This window comes from Aythya fuligula, chromosome 1, assembly GCF_009819795.1.
Source record: "Aythya fuligula isolate bAytFul2 chromosome 1, bAytFul2.pri, whole genome shotgun sequence".
NCBI classification, from domain to species: Eukaryota; Metazoa; Chordata; class Aves; order Anseriformes; family Anatidae; genus Aythya; species Aythya fuligula.
In genome coordinates this window covers 140,740,332-140,760,346 of record NC_045559.1, presented here as the reverse complement: position 1 = coordinate 140,760,346, position 20,015 = coordinate 140,740,332, and the positions used below count along the sequence as shown (strand labels likewise).

The 20,015-nt window shown below is 42.1% G+C and overlaps 1 protein-coding gene across 1 annotated transcript in view; it reads right to left on the bottom strand.

Moving 5' to 3' along the window:
- The window catches only part of SLC9A2 (solute carrier family 9 member A2), a 33,533-nt gene extending 13,752 nt beyond the window's left edge, over window positions 1-19,781 (bottom strand). Inside the window, exons 1-4 of the mRNA XM_032201451.1 lie at window positions 19,490-19,781; window positions 13,592-14,055; window positions 7,959-8,209; window positions 215-432 (exon numbers count right to left, since the gene is read on the bottom strand). Of these exons, the coding sequence (XP_032057342.1) occupies window positions 215-432; window positions 7,959-8,209; window positions 13,592-14,055; window positions 19,490-19,781 (1,225 nt within the window). The remainder of the gene's footprint in view (window positions 1-214; window positions 433-7,958; window positions 8,210-13,591; window positions 14,056-19,489) is intronic.
- Between the last annotated feature and the right edge of the window lie 234 nt (window positions 19,782-20,015).

Sequence of the window (20,015 nt, the reverse complement as noted above, 5' to 3'; positions counted from 1 at the left end):
CTTCAGATAGGCAAGATCAAGACCAAACTGATGTTTAGGTTCTGTTCTGGGAAAAGGTGGAAGCTGACCCTGAGATCTATAAAACATTATAAATAAGAAGACAATTCCACAAGCCGATAGGACTCTGCCTAAATTTTGGCATTTTCTGCTAGAGGAAAAGTGGTAGGAATTTTCTCTTGCAAAGAACGCGACGTGCAGTCTGAGACTTGCTTACCCAGTGCCCTCCAGATTAAACAGAAAAGGAGGGTGAAGCTAACGAAGGCCCAGTTCCACTCATGGTTCTTCCCGACTGTGGACACTCCCATGAAAATGAAGATTAACGTCTCACTGACACTGCTCAACATCTTCATAAAATACTTTATTGTCGTATAGGATTTTTGGGAAACATTTTCCTCCACATATTTATTCATGGTCATGGCACAAGATGTAATCCTGGAAGGCAAACATAATGCTGTATCATTGGCATGATTTCTTCTACCCTCTCTCATTTCTACAGAATACTATCACTTTCCCATAGTCTCCTCTAAAGTGCAAAGCACAACTTATTCCACCACCACCAAATATAAAAGTTATGGACTTAGCGAACCTCCAGCTTGGGGCATGGGATTTTTTTTCCTCACAGTGGGAAGTTTTCTGAGAAGACATCAGTATATGGAGAGTTTTGTCACATACTAAATCCATGTGATCTGTGCAAGGGTCACTCAAACTGTGTATTTTAAGAGAGGCAGAGCTGAAGAGAGCCAAGCACATCCCTGGAGAACTGGGACCGCTGCTCCTATTGCTGCTGAAGGGCATCAGACAGATGTCCTTCAGACATCAACAGACAGGATGGAAACTGTAGGTGATGGGGCTGGACTTTACTCCCTTCCCATAAGTAGTTTCCCCACCAAACCATTCCTCCTGCAATGGCAGTGACAGTAGCCAGCTCCACTTTCCTGGTGAAGTAAGCAGCAAGGCTACAGAAAACTTCTCCTCCACTCTAGGACTCTGCTTGTTTTGTGTACGCACAGAGCTGACCATGGTTTCAGAAGTAAAAAACACAACCAGAAATCGTGCTGGTGCTGTTGCACATATAAAGCACTCACAAATGAATGAAATGCACATCTCAACTGATATGTGAGAGAATAGACAGGACTTACTACATCTACAAGTCCTTCATCTAGGCCTGTTAGTAAACACAGGTTCTTAATCAGCAGGAAGAGCAAAGCAAAGAATGACATTACTGTTTGTACGTCGTTTGCTCAGGATGGTGTTGTATCCCACAGTGCATGGATGGCTGAGACTATTCAGCTGCAAAGACGTCAGGATTAAAGACCATTAGCAGTGCTGACTAGATTACCTCAAGGTGGTGCCTTGGAGTAGGGAAGCATTCTGAATTGCGTAATAATCAAGGTGGGCAACTAGTGCTAGATCAATTGAGAAACAGCTGTCATTCTTAGTTCTTTTACCTAAGGCAAAAGCATGAGTTCCCTCCCTGCAGCCATGTCTTTTCCGATTTCCCAGTTAAAACAGTTTTATACACACCCACTAGTGATTCTGAGCCAAATGATATAGAGTAAACCTAAACAGTGATAGAGAAGTGTATTTATGTTGCGTTTCTGAATATAGCCCACGAGGACTTATACCATGGTTACTTATCCCAGTACCACCAGCTTTCAGTTTATAAACACTATTTGATGACACAGGTGATATCTCCTCCTACTGAAATGTCCACATTGCTCTCTCTCATGAAGGAAGAAGATCAAAAGTGTTCCAGACCCTCCTTGGAAAGAACCTGAGGAACGTTTCCTCATGTCTCATGCAGATTCCAGTGAAGAAAATCTAATTCTGTGTTCTCACTCCAAGCTGAGAGTCCCATTTCTGAACAACTCAGTTGTCCCTGACTGTAAGTGCAAACGGAAAAGAAGGCAGAGGGAAAGCTCAGAACAAACCTACTGACTGGAATACTGGAAAAAACATGTCTAGATTCTTTCTTCTAAAAGGTTTTGTTTGTTTGTTTGTTTGTTTGTTTTAAATATCAGAATTAGTAGTAACTTCAAAAAGACCTCAGAATAAAAACTTTCTTAACGTTTTGCAAGAGGTTGTCCCTAACAGAGACTGAGGCTGTAGCTGAGGCTGGCAGGCTTGGAAAACATTTCTTTAATTAAATAACTTAATTAAAGTTAGTTTTGTCCAGAAGTTTCTTTCTCTTAAGTCGAGCCAACATGACCTGTTTTGGAGGACAATGGCCACAATGTGATATGTAGTTCTAGATCTCTGACCCAACCAACACGTTCACTGCCCCAAAAGTGACTGGGAAGCATTAGGGTGAACCTGGGACATAACATGGACACTGGGAGAGGGCACAGACTACTCCTCTTACCTCTGCTGAGCAGTGCAGACATATCAGGGTGAATAAAAGGCAGGGAAGAGGGTCTTACATGGGGACAGATGCTTGTAGTGGCTTAGAAAGGTAAGTGGATAGGTGTTAAAAGAACAGTGCACCTAACTTGGCCTTCACTCTGCATTTTTGTACAACTACACAGAATCACAGAATCGTCTAGGTTGGAAGAGACCTCCAAGATCACCAAGTCCAACCTCTGACCTAACACTAACAAGTCCTCCACTAAACCATATCACTAAGCTCTACATCTAAACATCTTTTAAAGACCTCCAGAGATGGTGACTCAACCACTTCCCTGGGCAGCCCATTCCAATGCCTAACATCCCTTTCGGTAAAGGAGTTTTTCCTAATACCCAACCTAAACCTCCCCTGGCACAATTTAGCCCATTTCCCCTCATCCTGTCACCAGGCATGTGGGAGAATGACCAATCCCCACCTCACTACAGCCTCCTTTAGTGTACCTATAGAGAGCAATAAGGTCGCCCCTGAGCCCCCTTTTCTTCAGGCTGAACAAGCCCAGCTCCCTCAGCCGCTCCTCATAGGACTTGTTCTCCAGACCCCTCACCAGCTTGGTCACCCTTCTCTGGACTCTCTCGAGCACCTCCATGTCCTTCTTGTAGAGAGGGACATAAAACTGAAAGTACTTAAGGTGCGGCCTCACCAGAACTGAATACAGGGGGACAAAATCTCTGTACACTCGGTGATACAGAGGCAGATCTAGTCTGCACAATACAAAATGGCCATTTCTATCCAAGCACTAACTCCATCCCTAACCAAACCCCAAGACTGAGTAGAAGGAAAGCTTGATAAAAACTGTCCCAGGTCCTCACCTGCATTTAGTACCAACATAACAGTCAGCCGTCTGTCATTGTCAGCTGATTTCACCACAGTCTTCAACAGAAAGATCCTCTGTGGCCCAAGACTAGCATGCTCTCTGGGAAGCAGATTTTATCATGGCCACATGGCACAATTGAAACACAAATGAAACAATGCAGATTTCATGAGTATGCAACCTTTCTCTTTGCAACTTTCAGTTGTTTAGGTAACATTTCTAGTTTATGCATGACTAGGACAACAGAGGTCCTGCATTTTTGCCAACACAGACTGTGATGCAGATGTTCTTCACAGCTCTTCTCCTCGTTCTGATTTTACAGTTGCCCAAACTAGGGACTTGTCAGAGATCCCACATTACACATGCCTGCACATCTCAGGAAGAAAGTGGGAGAGGACCTGGGCCATGAATGATTTTGTCCTGACATGGAGTGATGACTTGGCCAGGACACATACCCAAGCCTGGGAGCTGGCAAACATTGCCAGGTTCTTCAGTTTACAGGTGACCAACCTCTAAAGAATACGTGAAGAAGGGTCTCAATTCTACTTATCACATCCAGAACTCTCATATTCAGGGGCAAATCAGCTGCTTGACAGCCACAGACTGCACTGATAGACCTACAGATATCTCAGGTCATGTCACAGCCAACGACAGCTCTCCTGTGAAGGCACAGCTTATCTGCCCAGGTATAGCAATTTGGTCACATCCTCACCACCTCCAATTGGTTGCACACACAGCACAGATGGCACTGGCGCATATGCAGGGGCAGAAAGGGCAATCTAGTAAGAATGCAATGGGCAGACTGCAAAACAGACACTTATAGACACACGGTCTTTTCAGGGTCTCAAAGCTGCAGCTTACTGCCTGATGCATTGTGGCTGTCAGGTTTGCCTCAAAGACAAAACAAAACACTCATTCATATTTATTACCCTCTTAAAATAAATAGTTTTTGTCATTATAGTCATTTAGGAAAGCCCTGTAGCTTGGGGAGTGGGGAAGCATACACTGGACACTGTTTTTGGATCCTGAGGTAATGGAGACACTGTAAATAGATGTCTGATAAGAATCTGCCACCAGATTAATCGTGATCTTTACAAGGTGTAATTTAAAACACCTACCATGTTTAACCACTGCAAGAATTTAAAGGGACTACACTCCTATATAAAATATTCTTTTCAGTCAAATTTTGCATTCATCCAATTAGTGTCATCAGCTGAGTTGATTCACTCATTCTTCAGATAAGTGCTATTCCAGTGCAAATCACTGTTTATTTTATGAATCTCGTAGCTCTTCAGAATATTTATCTACATTAGAAAAAAAATATCCAATTGAAGTCTCTTCAATTTGAAAATTGTATGTAGATAGTGTTAAAATTCAATATAAAATCAAATCCTTTAAGATTCAATATAAAAGCAAATCCTTTAAATTTTTATTAAGATTTTATGTAGATCACTATAAGATGTTTTTCACAGACTAAATTTTTATTGTCACCATAATCAAATAAAATGCTTACATGTGTTTTATTTCACATTTCTTATCCTCACACATTACTTCTAGCTTCCATTTCTGTGACCTGAGGTAGTTGCCTTGGTCAAGAAAAGGAGGGAAAAAACAGTTAATTGCAATTAACCTGCAGGTTTCTGTGCCTCTGAAGAATAGAAATTCTCCTGCACAAACAGTAGAGTTTCTGTCATGACTGAAATAAACAAGGCCACTGGGTTCAATCCTCATGTTTCCTTGACCTACTAAATTTACAGTAGTTTCAATGTTTGTTCCTTTCAGACTGCTAATTCACTATTGAAAAAAAAAAAAAAAAAAAGAAAAAAGAGAGAGAGAAAAGAAAGTTCTGCTGCTTCACAGCCTTTACAATAAATGAGTAAGCAGCAAAAGCAGCAGATGTAGTATTATAATTACAAATGGAACTGAGCAGATAACGTTCAGATTCACATCTGCATTTTTCACACCCGTGAATCTGACTCAAGCCAGGCTCTAATTACAGGAGGACCTCCTTCCTCTCCTTCTGGAGAGGACTTTCACACAGCAGCTGGCAGGGACGTGATTCAGTCCCAGAGCTATTTCAGCCAAGTAACTCAGTGCAGGGGTTTCACATGGATGCTTCACAAACCATTTGTCCCCAGGGTGAATACACAGATTTATCAGGGGAGGGCACCTTTTATTCCCCTCTGCTCCTTTGGCAGTGAATTTCTACTTGCACAGAAAGGAGGCATTCTGTGTGTCATAATATTTATGTAAAAATCTTATTAATGCAATAACACTGCATGTTCCTGCTTATGTCCTGTGCCTGAAGTGTGGTACTGTGTGTACCTGCAAGGCTTTGTGGAGTATCTTTAAGAACCTGGTTATGAAGGAAGAGGGAATCAGTAGTTCAGCAGACTCAGGCGAATATGTATTTCTTCCCCGTGGGCTGAACTACAAATGGACAAAGAATCATGTAATGACTGAACGAGCTGGGTTGTGAGAGTCACCCCAAGGTCATTTGGTCCACCTGCTTGCTCAGAGCAGGGCTGCCTTTGAAGTCAGAACAGAGTCATCATGACTCAAGGTACTCTCTGCAAAACGTGGCAAGGGGCTCAGTACCAGTGCGTGCTGTGCTCTGACACAGGGCATGAGATTCTCCCCAGCTTGGAGACTAATGAAATGCAAAGAGCACGAAGTAAGATTTACTCACAGGTGATGTGGGGATTACAGGAGCTGTAAGGCCCCCTGCAGGGAGGGGGCACGCTATATGTCTCATGATAGCAGAGAGTCTACACCCCTGCAGAGAGCCCTTCGCCCTTCCCGTAAGTGCCACCAAGGTATCCAGCTCCCTCAGCTGATACAAAATATACGTAGAGTCAAAGCACATTTAGGACATTTTAAAGATAACTTCTGTTGTGTTGTTGGAGGGAAACAAACAAACAAAAACAAAAACAAAACCTCAATGTTTCCTCTACTGTTTTGCACCCGAGGAGAGGAGAGGAGAGGAGAGGAGAGGAGAGGAGAGGAGAGGAGAGGAGAGGAGAGGAGAGGAGAGGAGAGGAGAGGAGAGGAGAGGAGAGGAGAGGAGAGGAGAGGAGAGGAGAGGAGAGGAGAGGAGAGGAGAGGAGAGGAGAGGAGAGGAGAGGAGAGGAGAGGAGAGGAGAGGAGAGGAGAGGAGAGGAGAGGAATAGTTTACTTGTTCCTTGTGAAACAATGGTGTGCTGGTTCCAGGCACTGGAATGCACTAGTTCCACTTAGCCACCAGCAGACCCATGGTGCCCTTTCCATTTTACCCCAGATGCAGAATGTCCAGTTCAGTATTTTCATGCACACTGATAGATTTTTTTTTTTCTATGCACAGTTTAGCCACACGTTTTTAGTTTAGAAGCCCTTTAAGTATTTGATCATAGGATGTCAAGGACATTTGACTTAAGAAGTGGAGGAAACTAGAAACCACACAAATGCTATGAATAGAAGCTAGGGAAAGAGATGGCTCATTTATGAACTCGGTCAAAGTGGATTCATATGTTACTTTATTTAGTCTCATATCAGAGAAAGAAACCCATGTAATCTTTACATCTTTACTTATATTAAAGTACTAAGCCTTCTGATTTCATGGCATATTTCTATCTTTATACAACTGAAATCATCAGCTACTAGTTTCCTTGTAAATTGCTTCCTGGACCCAGAAAATGTTATACTGACAGGACTACAATATCAAATCTATCTTCACTTTCTTAAAGCATAATCATCAAATGAGGTATTATAAAGTATCAGTGATACTCAGAAGCAACATATGAGCTTTCAAAAACAGCTATGCTTCTAATGCCTGAATGACTCACATTTGCCACTAGAACAATACAAAGTCATTAAGGAAGGTCAGCCTTTAAAAATATTACTTGGAACCAAAGAAAACCATATATCAGGTGTCATAAAGGCTCTTTCTAAAGTTGAGGTTGCTAGAGTATAAACAGCACCAAGTGAGAGTTCGTGCTCTATCTTTACTGAAGCCCAGGAGTGAAAACCCAAGGAGAGAAAATATTTTTATGTGTTAGCAGTGGGAAGAATAATATTTTTTTTGTACATAATGATGTATGCAGACAGCCTTGTAATACACAGGCACATGTATGAATATATTAAACTAAAGTGTTATACTACCATAGGACTAGATTCTGCAAATCCTACGTTCATCCAATCCTTACTGTACTTGTAATCCAGCAGGAGTTTGCCTGGATGATACATGCATTGTCTTCATTGAATGGCATTTACTGGCTGCTCACATGACTGTGTGAAGATGCAGTTTCACAATACGTTAGCATCAGCAGCGAAGCCAGCTCATGAGGTTTGCAGCCACCACTCCCACTCCCTGCCAGCCACTGCTGCCCCCACGTCACTCTGTGCCACCCCTGAGCCATGCCTTTGTGACTGGTGGCAGGGTCATATGAGGACTTGGGTCACCAACTGAAATGGGTTATGAATAACCCCACCAAAAATACAAGGGATTATTTTTAACTTGGAACGTTTCAAAGATATGGTTTATGGTGTGATGCCACGGGCAGTTTTAGTGACACAGCTGGTGTGGTGGCAAGCTGAGACAATGGGATGGAAGCAGGAGGGGAGAGGCCGGAAATCCTCAAGCCAGCTTTGCTGCCATGCACAGTGGAACGAGGCCACATGGCAGAGTTTGCAAAATCTGGTCCTCTCTGCAGTTCCCTTTGGCATTCTTATCTGGGTGCTATAATCACTGAAGTTTGGGGTACTTACGCCATGATGCCCGAGAGATGAAACATTTCAGCTGTTATGTATGACAAGTAACTGTACAGGAAGACAAAGAGTGGCTCAATCACTCGGATTTTATGGGTGAAACGGGTGGTAAAGGCTGCTACAAATCCCAAAAGGATTCCAATCAATACTCCACCGATCCCCACTATAAAGAAGTTAGCAATTCCAGCGAATACATCAATAACCTTAATTGTGCTCATCTGGCAGAAAGACTTGAACAAATTGTACAGGACCTATGAGAAAAAGAAAAAAGCACATCATGTTTCTGAATTCTTCTTAATTTCCTTTTGTGTTATCATGTTCCTCAGATTCAGTGTTGGACTTTGTATTTCTCTATCTATCTTGAACACACTTCTGAGATATGCTGCTGTTTACTTCTGGCATTTGTGTCCTCCACAAATATCAGGGAGATATACAAAGAAGTGTAAATATAATTATTCCCATTTTTGCAAATGGAGACAAAAGACTGCAGTGTCTCAACTGACATTATTCTGTAGGCCAGGAGCGTAGTCATGATTAGACTCCTTACCTGGCTGATTCAAAGACCTGTCCAAAGCTCTACCTAAAGATTTTTAAACTCATTCATTTGCAGAGCCCCTAATTTCCACTCAAATGGCTATTTCAGATTTTCCCCAGAAGCAAAGAAATAAAAGAGGAGGAAAAAATACAGCTTCGTAATTGGTGAAAATTCATGTCATTTTCAACCATGTTTGAGCTACATAGGACACCAAGAGCTGCAGCACTGAATTAGACCATAGATCAGTCTGGCATGGGGGAGATGGACTGTGACCACCCCAAAGATTACAAGCAACATAGCAACCATGAAGTGGTCTTTCTCTACTAACCATTAGGAATCCAATGATTTAAAGACTTTTCAAACTTGAGATTATTTCTAGAGATTTGGATTTAATTCCCATTAGAAGACCTCTTAACATGTATTTGTCCAGTTTCATTTTCAAAGTTCTTACAACAGTCCTCCTAAAGAAATGAGGTCAATGAGATTTTTGTATTTTCTTGGCCAGAAATCCTTTTTGTTCTATGCAGGAAACGGAATGATATAAAGTCCAAATTTCTCTAACATTCAGTATGCTAGTTACTACTTAAAAGACTACAACGGAATCAGTCACTCCTAAAGAAATCTTAAAGGGTCTCCCCTGTTACAGATTTATTGTATGTGTGCTCCCAGCCATGCGATATCATGATGGCTATGTGGCCTCCTTTTCCAGCCCAAAGCTTGGTCCTTCTCCTCTTACAGAACACATCTAAGCCAGAAGTGTAAACTAGGGTCACAGGTTAAGCCACCTTGGTCATAACAAACACCAGGCTAGGCAGCTTGGACAGTTTATAGGAGCTAAACCTCTGCTTTCTTTATGGGCTTCTTAGTAGACCAAACAGGTTTCTCTATCAGAAATGCTATTTGAGAGAACAATGTTTTATCAGTACTTGAATTGTGCCAACAATGTAGGTATTTGAATACTGGGAGGGATTTTTCACCTTTGCAGTCTTGTTCTCTCTCACATGACAGAAAGAAAGTTGTACAGATCTTCTTGGCCAAAATTTGAGAGGTCTTACACAGGTATAAGTCCTCACTAAAGACTAATGCGAAGACATGGGCTATTAGGGGTCCTTTAGGCTAAGTGAAAGGAAAGAACTGAAAAAGAAAAGAAAAAATATATATTCCAGTGCAAGCATGAAAAAATAAAGAAGGTTAAATCAAACATAGCAGGGTCACCGGTAATTTCTGATTTTCATTACAAAGCAATAAAAAGGGCAAGAGCATGAGCACAAACTGTTCATTGCCTAAAAACGATACCCTCAGGAAGAGTCCACATAGGAGAAGTGTCATTTTTCACCTGGGCAAACCCATTCACCTTGCTGCTGTGAGGCAGACTACCAGCCTTTTTTTGCCCTGTTCCTTGCTACTGTGTCCCATGCAGGACAGGAAAGTAATGTCATATGCTCCAGTGGTTTTCAACCTGTTTTGATTTGTGGACCTTACGAATTTACATGGAGAAAAGCATAACAGAATTAAGCCTCCTGACAATAGCTATGCCTTTATTTTTCGCCCTAAAAAATAAAATAAAATAAAAATAAAAATAAAAATAAAAATAAAAATAAAAATAAAAATAAAAATAAAAAAAATAATAATAATAATAAAAGAAACCCTCCAGTCCACAGACTCCCAGGGCTTTCCAAATCACGGGCTGAAGAAAAAAATACTGCTGTCTTGTGTCAAGCAGGGAGAGGAGTTTCCTTGAGTCATTTCTTGGTACTTGTGACTACTCAGGCTTGTGTTATTCTTCAAGACATTTACAGAATTTGACCTTGTAGAATAGTCACTTGGTATGTATTATGGAAAATGACTATTTTCTTTAAGTGGTGTCAAATTGTTTTACATTTTCAAAACTAACTATATAAATATATTTATATGTACGGCAAGTCTCTGAGGTAAGGCCACTGAGAGCCACTTGTAAAGAAGCATGTAATTGTGACCTCCTCAAGCAACAGCCTTTTCATAACATCACCTCATCTTCACAGAGAAGTACTCACACTGCAAATTGAATGGAGCCTGGTTCCATCAGACATCCCTACAAATCTTGAGTCTGTTGCCAGAAGTTACTTGAAAGAAGAAAAGCAATGTTCATGGTTCAAAACAAGACTGCTGTGCTAGAAGCAGCAGCTAGGACTATGGAATGTCATGAATACAATTTCAATCTCGTCCTTATTGTTCTTTATTTGCACTACTGTACATGAGATCATAATCAGGTTCAGTTCCCTTTTACTCTACAGGTAGTTCAGTTTTACAGCTCTCTTTAAGCTTTCAGGTGAGTTAAACTACAGCAGCACTAGACACATTTTGCAATGCTTTTGGTATGAGAACCGGTTTTTTTCAAGTTCAAGATTTGCATTTACTCAACATCCTTTAGCTGAACTTGCTGAAGGTTGCAACAAATAATATCAGTCACCAATCCTTTCTTAATCGTGTCTCGGAGCATCTCTGCTCTTCCTAGATGTTAATTGCTTATTTTCATCAGTTCTCAGTTATTAGTTTTTAATTCTGAAATTACTTTAAAGCACTCTAAAATAATGTTTTCAGTATAGGCAGAATACAGAGTACTGCTGCAATGTTTTCTAACAAGGGAATAATATTATTGCAATGACACTAACTCCGTCCCTATGATTTTAAGCCCAGGACTGAAATTTGAACTGCTAACACTCAACTTCATCTGTGATCTTGCCATTTAGTATTATCATGGTAGTTATCACTGAACCAGGAAGCACCAACTGTGGTAAAGCACCAACCCAAACGAGAAGCACTATAGCTGACAGGCAAACATTGCCTTCAGGCAAATTCAAGCTCAGAAATTCCACCAGTAGGATAAATGGATTGTCCAAATACACAGGCCTATCGTGAAACCTATCAGGAATGCAAGATCATCTGAGAAGCACAGCAGAGCTGAGATTCCTAACAAAAGAAAAGCTTTTATTAGGAACAGCCTGGAAGTGCAAGCAGGTTAGCAGGAAGAAGGCCTTAAAGTATTTAGAAAGCATGGTTACTGAAGTCACACTGTATTGCACTGCCTGTCTGTGTAGCCCCCAGGTTTCATGGTACTTTTGTGGTTTAGTGGCTGGTGTCTGCAGGCAGGAATTGGGCAGTCCAGGTTGCTGGCCAGCCCAACTTCAATATCCCTCCCACCCCATCCCCACATCCCACTGAAGGCACCCATGCTACCCTGACCACACTGCAGCAAGAACTACTCTGGCAGCACCGCCATGGGGACAGGAGGCAAAGTCCACTAAGCACACCCCACAGAGAACTCATGCAATGGTCTGGGTCATGTTTTAAGTCTAAGCACATGATTGCAGGTGTGCAAAACCATAACAGGGAGCCATTAGCAGGCCAGTGTGTAGCATGTGGAAACCACCTGGTCTGCTGCCAAATACCACCTCTAAGCAATAGCTGGGAAGTAAGACTGAACACACTCCAAGTCCCTTTCACTCCCTCATGAATATATGCATGGCCAGTGCCATATGCTCAGTTGGTCCTACAGGCTCCTCAGAGTACCTCTCCCCATGCTGGGGTGTTTGGGAAAACAGTGTGCGAGAAAGGACCCTAAAGAAGGCTATAATGATGCCTACAGGAAAGCTGCATATCATGGTTATTTAATTGCCATGCCAGTGCCTATAAAAACAGTGCCTTGAAGTAATCTGCCATGTCACACACAAATACATCCGTCATCAGGATGCAGTGTTTTGCTAGCAAAACTGGATTAACTGCTGCTCCAGTGGAAAGGAGATTGATTTTGTGATTGGAAAAAGCAATTTCAGTTGGAAAAAAAAAAAAAAAATCAAGAAGAAAAACCTTTATATTAACATAAAAGTAGCCCCCTTTCCCCTTAAATAATAACAATATGGAAAAGAATTCCCTTGCATGATTGGTCATTAAGAGTGAATAGTGACAAGGCACAGCCATGGCTAAACTGCCAAGTTATTTGAAACACAGTATTTACACCCACTGTTTTCCATGACTGCTTTAGGTAACAGATTAGTCAGAACAGGCAGTTTCAGCTGAAAGCTAATGCAAAAAGTTAGGCTTTAAGGCAAAGCCATGCAAGGGGATGTGATTCGGCTGACTGGATAGCAGCAGAGTCAGGTAAAACATGAAGCCTAGGAGAACAAAACAGTATGGGCACACAAGAAACAATTGGTACCAAGGCTCAGATTAAATGTTTGAGAAATGCATGTGTTAAGCAGATGAGGCAAAGTCCTAGAGAGGAGGAAAACCAAAGGACAGTTCTGCATGGAGTGGGACAGTAGATAAGATGCCAGTGACAGAGACAGGGATGGTGCAGACCCAATTCATGTACATTCATGATCCTTCTGGAATATTTAAAAAAAAAAAAAAAAAAAAAAAGGATTTCCATGGCTTAGAAAACAGAAAGTACACCAGGACATAGTTAACACGGGCAGGGTTTCAAGTAAGGCATGGCTACATGGAAGTAATGTTCCAGACATGGTGTCATCAGGTACAAATGAGGGGCATTGGGGATTTGCAGATTGCTGTCTTAGGTCAGCACCACAAACCCAGTTCAGCTAGTTAATTATTAGAAACATCTACCTCCAGGTGGCTGTTCTATCTCATCTGTAGCCTGGGAGAAATGTATAGGTGGTCTCAGTGCAGTTCCAACTGGACAGGCACATGCAAATGCCTAGCATCAAGTGGATCCTGTGCCTGCGGTAGCTCAGTGACTGGCCCATTCTCCCTGCAAACTTGCAGGGACACTCAATATTGGCCCTTTTCCCTCTCCTATCCAACGACATTTATGCAGGTGAGTTTAGGATTACAGAAGTAACAGAATTAAAAGATACAGAAACTAAAGAGGTCAGGTAGTAAAATCACTTAAGCAAATATGCTACCATTACGTGTTGCTCTGCTGTAGTTAGGCTATTGTAGTTTCTAAACGTAAAGAGAATTACATAAATGCATTAGCAGTTACTGACTTCCCTCTTTTAGCAAACTGCAATAACCACACACTTACAAGGAGATATAACACAGTGACATGCAAACAATCATTTATCATTTTTATCAACTCATCATTTATCAAGTAACTTACCACAGTTATAGCATCATTCAGCAACGACTCTCCAAACACCAGGATGTAAAGCTGCTCATTGACATGAATATTTTCAAAAACAGCTAGCACTGCCACAGGATCCACAGCTGAAATGAGGCTGCCAAAGAGCAAATTCTGCAGCAATGTGATATCAGTCAAACCAAATGCACTGATTTGGCAAATTCCATAAAGTGAAATCCCAATGCCAATGGCATTCCAGAGTGTGCCTACCACGGCATACCAGAATATAGTACCAAAGTTCTCAAAGAAGAGACGAGTTGGCATAAAATATCCAGCGTCGAGTACAATTGGTGGTAAAAGATATAAGAAGAAAACATCACTGCTCATTACAGGTGGGGACTTCTCCTCTGCTCCAAAAATAATGCCACCAAGAAGCAATCCAACCAGAATAAGGAGGCAGCTTTCAGGTACTATTGAGGGCAACTTGTGGTAAAGATGAAAGCCTTCAAAGGAAATTCAAACACAAGAAAGTGAAATAGTTATTTGCACAGAATCCAAGACTACAGTTAATTTGGTGGAGAATTGATTTAATAGCTAGATTTTCAAGCTAATAGAAAAACTATTGCCCTGTTTGTGAAAATGTGGGGTTTTTGTTTGTTTGTTTGTTTTTTACATAAAGTGGAATACCCCAGAAATGTGATCCAAAGACTTTTACAGGGCAAATTACATCTGAGAGAAAAAAAAAAAAAATCAAAGTAACAACACCTTCCTCCATGGACAGCTTCACAAAGAAGCTTAAGAAATACACTCATTTTATTTTTAGGTGTGCTTTAGGGTCTCAAAGCTAGAGGAACTAGCACATTTGACCTGCATTCACTCACCCACGGTCACTTCATTAGAGACCATGAGGAGCACTCCAAGACACATTCTTTTAACTTTAGTGGAGCCTTCAAATTAATTTCACACACACAAAAAAAACACACGTGTTTTTCATAAAGTGACAATAAATTGCAACCTGTACTATTATACTCATTCTTCTCTGTTATATGAATTATAGTAATGTCAAGAGTCTCTCATAAGCAGACTGTGCAAAGTACTTAAAAAAAAAAAAAAAGAATTAAAAAATTCTGAATGACGACTTAAATACTGTTCCATAACTCACTAAAATTCTCAAAGCCAAATAGTTTTGATTTAAAGATTCTGATTACTTTTAGAAGTTGATTACTTTTAGAGGTGATTTTTTTAATTTATTTTGTGTGTGTGTGTGTGATGAATGGGAGATGTTCCAAAGGAACTTACTTGGAACTTACTTTGGCCAATCTAATGGGATGGTCAACCATATGCACCAAGGTCACATTCCAGGTCCTGGCGATACCAATCTTTTCCAGGCTCCTCCTTATCTATATTTGGCCCACATAATTATATAGAAAACTATCCACACCCACAAGATCCTACAATTCTTGCCTAACTAAAAAGCATTTAAATTATTTTAAATGAGAGCTGCACAGAAACACTGGGTGTGGTAATAACGGCCGTCTATTTCAGTAAAACTATTTCAGTAAAAATCACACCTGTAGTCGAAACAGTTAAACTAGTACAAACTTGGAATAGTTCACATCAAGTTTACCAGTTCCAGGTTTCTGTATCTTGTGACACTGATTTTGTTAATTCCCCTCTCATCATAGATTTTCTCTGGGTTAAAACAAAAAAAAACAAAAAAACAAAAAGCCTGAGTTTATAGTTAGGAAAAACAAATGGTTAACAAGGATTAAGGGGGGAGCTGTTTTAATCTACAGAATTGTACTTACATATTCAATAATTGTTAAAGCTACTTTTAAAAATAAGCAACTCAAGCTTTTTTTTTTTTTTTTTTTTTTTTTCCCCCCTCTGGATGAATACAGTTTTTAAAAATTAGAAGCACAGCCTATGTGATGTGTCAGAAGAACTGCCAAATTCACTATCATTCCTCGAAACAGGAATCACCAATATCCAGTCTATTGCATGGGCAGAATAGGTAATGACCCTGGAGACACAAGAATTGCCTTCTGGACACTTGACTCTTCACCTTTCAGCTACTTCCACTTAAACATTTTATGGTTTGCCTTAGTTTCTGCAGTGGCAGGATGCCAAAATTGCTATTGCAGTGATTGAAGTTTCTCCTGGCTAAGTAGGTTTTGCTAGAAGAAAAGTTTTTAAAAGTCTTCTAAAAGTACCTTCAAAAATTTTCCAAATAAAATTTGAAAAGAAGAGAATTTGTATAAATACTTTGTTCAATGAAAAACAAACAAACAAAAAACTCCCAGCCACTTCTAACACAAAGGCAATGATATGTCTATTATGAATATATCTTTTTTTTTTTTTTTTTTTTTTTTTCCTTTACAAGTCACTGTTTGGAAACCTTATGTCTTCTCAGACCTTTTGGGACTCTACCTCATCCTTGAAGGTAACATAAAGGCTCCTTATGTTTATTATATTTAACTATGTTAAATGTGCTTTTTTATCCATGTAAGCCACATCAAAACTCCTAAAAGACTATCCGCCTCTGTGAAAGGCATTCACAGGTGATCTCAGGAACAAGCTGTGGTTCCCCACTTATGGGCAGATAGCCAGGAGATGGCATCCAGTGCACACCAACTCAGGCACAGGTGTCCGGCAGGGTGAGGGACATCTTCCCTGCTCTGACAGATCCACAGCCACGTTGCCTGCAGTGTCCTGGGAGCAGATCCCCAGCAGCACATGATTATTTGGCCATTTATGCTAAACCCAGGACCATAACTACTTTCTCCTCCTCCGACCCAGCTCGTTTTTAGACTCTTGACTATGCAGTGGAAGCATGGAAGATGTTTGCCCTCAGGCCATTGGGCATTGCCTAAAGTGCAAGTTCAATATTCTTCAAAATGGAAGTCCTTAGAGCCCTGGTTTCCCACTTCTTGGGTGAAATCCAGTACTTTCTGATTCTGAAAATGCTATTGAGACATGTACTTATGATTAAGTATGAGTTTTCCAAGGGCACTCTGAGTTCAGGTGCTGAACAGTTTAAACCTTTTTTCGGGAAAGAAGTATTGGAAAGATATCAGTTCAGTTCCCAGAAGCAGCACTTCTAATCGTGTATTTGTGATTAAATGTAGTAATGGGAATCTGGATGAGTTAGAGAACATTCTGTAAGTTTAGAGGCATAGGAATTCAGCAAAACTGGGCAGTAAGCAGATGAGCCTCACTGCCTAGGCACCACAGCATGCTTGCGGTGCACTGGGTACCACCTAAAGCACTGGTGGAGTCCATCAGCATGTTAGTAACATACCTCATTTGTGGTATCACCACACAAGATAATAAATAACTAGAAGTAGCCAGAAATTAGCAATTCTGTTCAAGGCAATTTCTTAGATTTCAAAATGTGCTCTTGTTTTATCTTGGAATATACACAGCCTGTTCCTAACTTCTTTGTGAAAATGTACTTCATCAAAACTTTTAAGTTCTGCCTGACAACTTCAAGTTTTCCTTTCCCATGCTACGTTTTGTGCTCTCTCTAAACTTAGTCTGCAGTGGCAGGATCTGAAAAACCTTTCATATCTGTAACAATAAGCACATTTTGGAATCTTTCTGCTTCAATGAAACTTCTCTTCTGCAAAATCACATTTGTTCAAAAAGGCTCCAACCAGGCAACAAGCAGGTGCTGCGATACAGTTATCTTTGGGATCCTACACACACCATGAGAGCTGTTATTAAATTTGGCCATATCTTCTGAATTCCTTGCAGCTGAGAAGAACTTAGGGCTCTGCTCATAAAGGTTTGCTGTTCAGCAGTGCCATGCATAAGCGCTCAGTGCCTAGCCCCAGAAAGGAATTTGCGATGCCAGATTAAGCACCTAAATTTCCTGGGCAGTGCGTGAGTCTTGAGGTGGCATGACACAGGAGAGATGCCTGTGCTGCCCAGCAGGAAATGCTGGAGAAAGGAATCTACGGGAGAGCAGTCTCTCTCACAGGCTCAGAGAGATGGGCTGAGAAACTCCTCTCCATCCCACTGAACTGAAATGGCCCAATCCTAGAAACACAGTGGGATGTGGTAGAGCCAACGCTGCTCTCTCAGGAGTTAAACAATTCTGGTCTGGGCTACCTATCAAAGAGGACACAAGTGAGTGCAAAATTAACACTGTGGGAACATGGTTTAGGAGTGATGAGAGTCTGTGCTGGTCAGGTGTAGTGACCCGATGCAGTGGCTGGATAAGGGAGCGCAAAAGGAGCTCCGGCAGCAAGAACTGGATGTTCCTAATTCCTGTCCTGGAGTCAGGGCCCCTGCAGGTAGGCGTGGTGGAGCCAAGTGCAGCCACACCTAGGGCCTCCCTTGGATCCAGCCCTCATTGCTTAGTACACATTCGTAACAGCAGGGATAACATTCTCGATTAGCCACATTGGCTTTCATTCGGTATAAATGAAAACATTTTCAAATTATAGATATTTCTCCTCACTTATGCTCACTGCATATTTATTTCACTGCAGTCAGCTTGGGAAATAAAAGTAGCCAAGTCTCTCTTTTTTTTTTTTTTTTTTTTTTTTTTTTGCCTATTCACTAGCAAAATGACAGTTATAATGAACGCAGTCCTGCAGAATCTACATATTACTGTGTATGTGTTTACACATTTCAAATGGATTGCCAGTAATCTTTAATAAAACATAAACTTTTTTCATTAGTCTTAGATTATTCAAGAGTTCTTGCTGTATCAAGACTCAGAAGCCAGAGCAATTTTGCAGTACTTAATTGGCTGAGATTAGTTCTGTACCAAACTCTGTATTTTCTGGCTATAACAGTTCACGATATATTTGAGAGTATCATATTTGAACTACAGCCTGATTCTATGCCTAATATGCCTAATCACATACTCAAGGCTAAACATGCATATTTAATGCATTAAGATACATGCAACCTTAACGGATGCAGTGTATAATAAATCTGTGGAAAGTAATGAAGCTACAGCAAGTAGGGGAGGGGATCAGGCTGCCAATTTCAACACTAACTGGTGGCTGGAGGTAAGCACAAATTTTTGGTTTTGGAGATTTATTAATTACCTGTCTTGCAATACGTAATTAACATGACATGGTCCATTTAAATGCCACAGGCAGAAGTCAAAGTTTTAAGTCGTATCAAACTGTTTTGCCAAAGTGAGTATGATTGGAGCTTTTACCAAAATCTGTGCTGCCAAGTCTGACTTCTGATTTAAATAACCGGAGTATGAGTACACTTTTTTTTTTTTTTTTTTTTTTTTTTTTTTTTTTTTGTCTCCCTCAGCTTTATCCCTGACATTAAGACTAACTTTTTGTTAACAAGATACAGAGTTTAGAGTTTAGAGTTTTACTGATTTTTACATAGCTCGGTAGGACACCTCTACCTGACATTCTTCAGATTATTATACTGCACTCATTTTTCTGCTCGGACCATAGAAAGCTCATTAAAAACATGCCATATAAACCTCACAAAACAGTCAAACTATGCAATACAAATAATTTCCACATGAGGGAATTAGTGGCCTTTCTCACTCATTCAGCGCCGCATTTTTCATCTTTCACGGGACATGAGTGAACGGTGGGAAAGCGCAACGAGGAGGCTTCCTCATAAATATTTGCTTTCCATCGATCTGTTGTTCTGTTAGGAAGCTGTCATTATAGCCGGCGTTATTTTAAGAGAAAGCGCTCAAATGACAGCAGGGACGACCGAGGACGGAAGGGGCTGAGTGAACTCCCGGCCCCGGTGCTTTCGGGGCCGGGGGGACATCGCCCTTCTCCGCGACCCTTTTCCCAAGCCCGGCTCCCCCGGCTGTCACCACAAGTCACGCCGGGATGTCCATGCCGCGGGAGCATCGCCAGCCCCAGGACCCCCGGGGCAAGCGGGAAGGGGAAAAAGGATGGGGTAGCGGTGAGGGGGGGTGGTGGTGGTGGGACTCACCGATTTTAGCGAGGGACGCCAGCAGGATCCAGAGGGTGATCTCGAAGGGGATCTGCACGTGGGGGTAGTCCAGGGTGAAGACGTGCAGCCGCGTCTCCTCGGAGGCGGTGCTGCCAGGGCTCGGCGGGGTGCCGGCGCCCATCACCGTGCCGTCGGGCGCCGGGCTCCCCGCGGCCGCACTCTGCTCCGCCGCCCCCGCCGCCGCCAGCACCGCCAGCACCGGCACCAGCCGTAGCAGCAGCCCCGGCCCGCAGCGGCTCGGGGGGTCGCCGCCCCCGACGCCCCTTCCCATGGCGCCCCCCGACGCCCGGCTCCCGGCTCCTCGCCGCTGCCCTACGGCCCCGCCGCCGCCACCATCCCGCCGCCGGCACCTGCAGCCGCCGCCGCCCCGCCGGCTCCGCCTCCTGCCGGGCACTGGGCGAGCCCCGGCACCCGGCTCCGCTCCCCCCCGCGCCGCCCCCTGCACGCCGCCGGGCCCTGCGATGGGGGAAAGGCAGGCAGGGAGCCGGGGGGTAAGGGGGGCGAC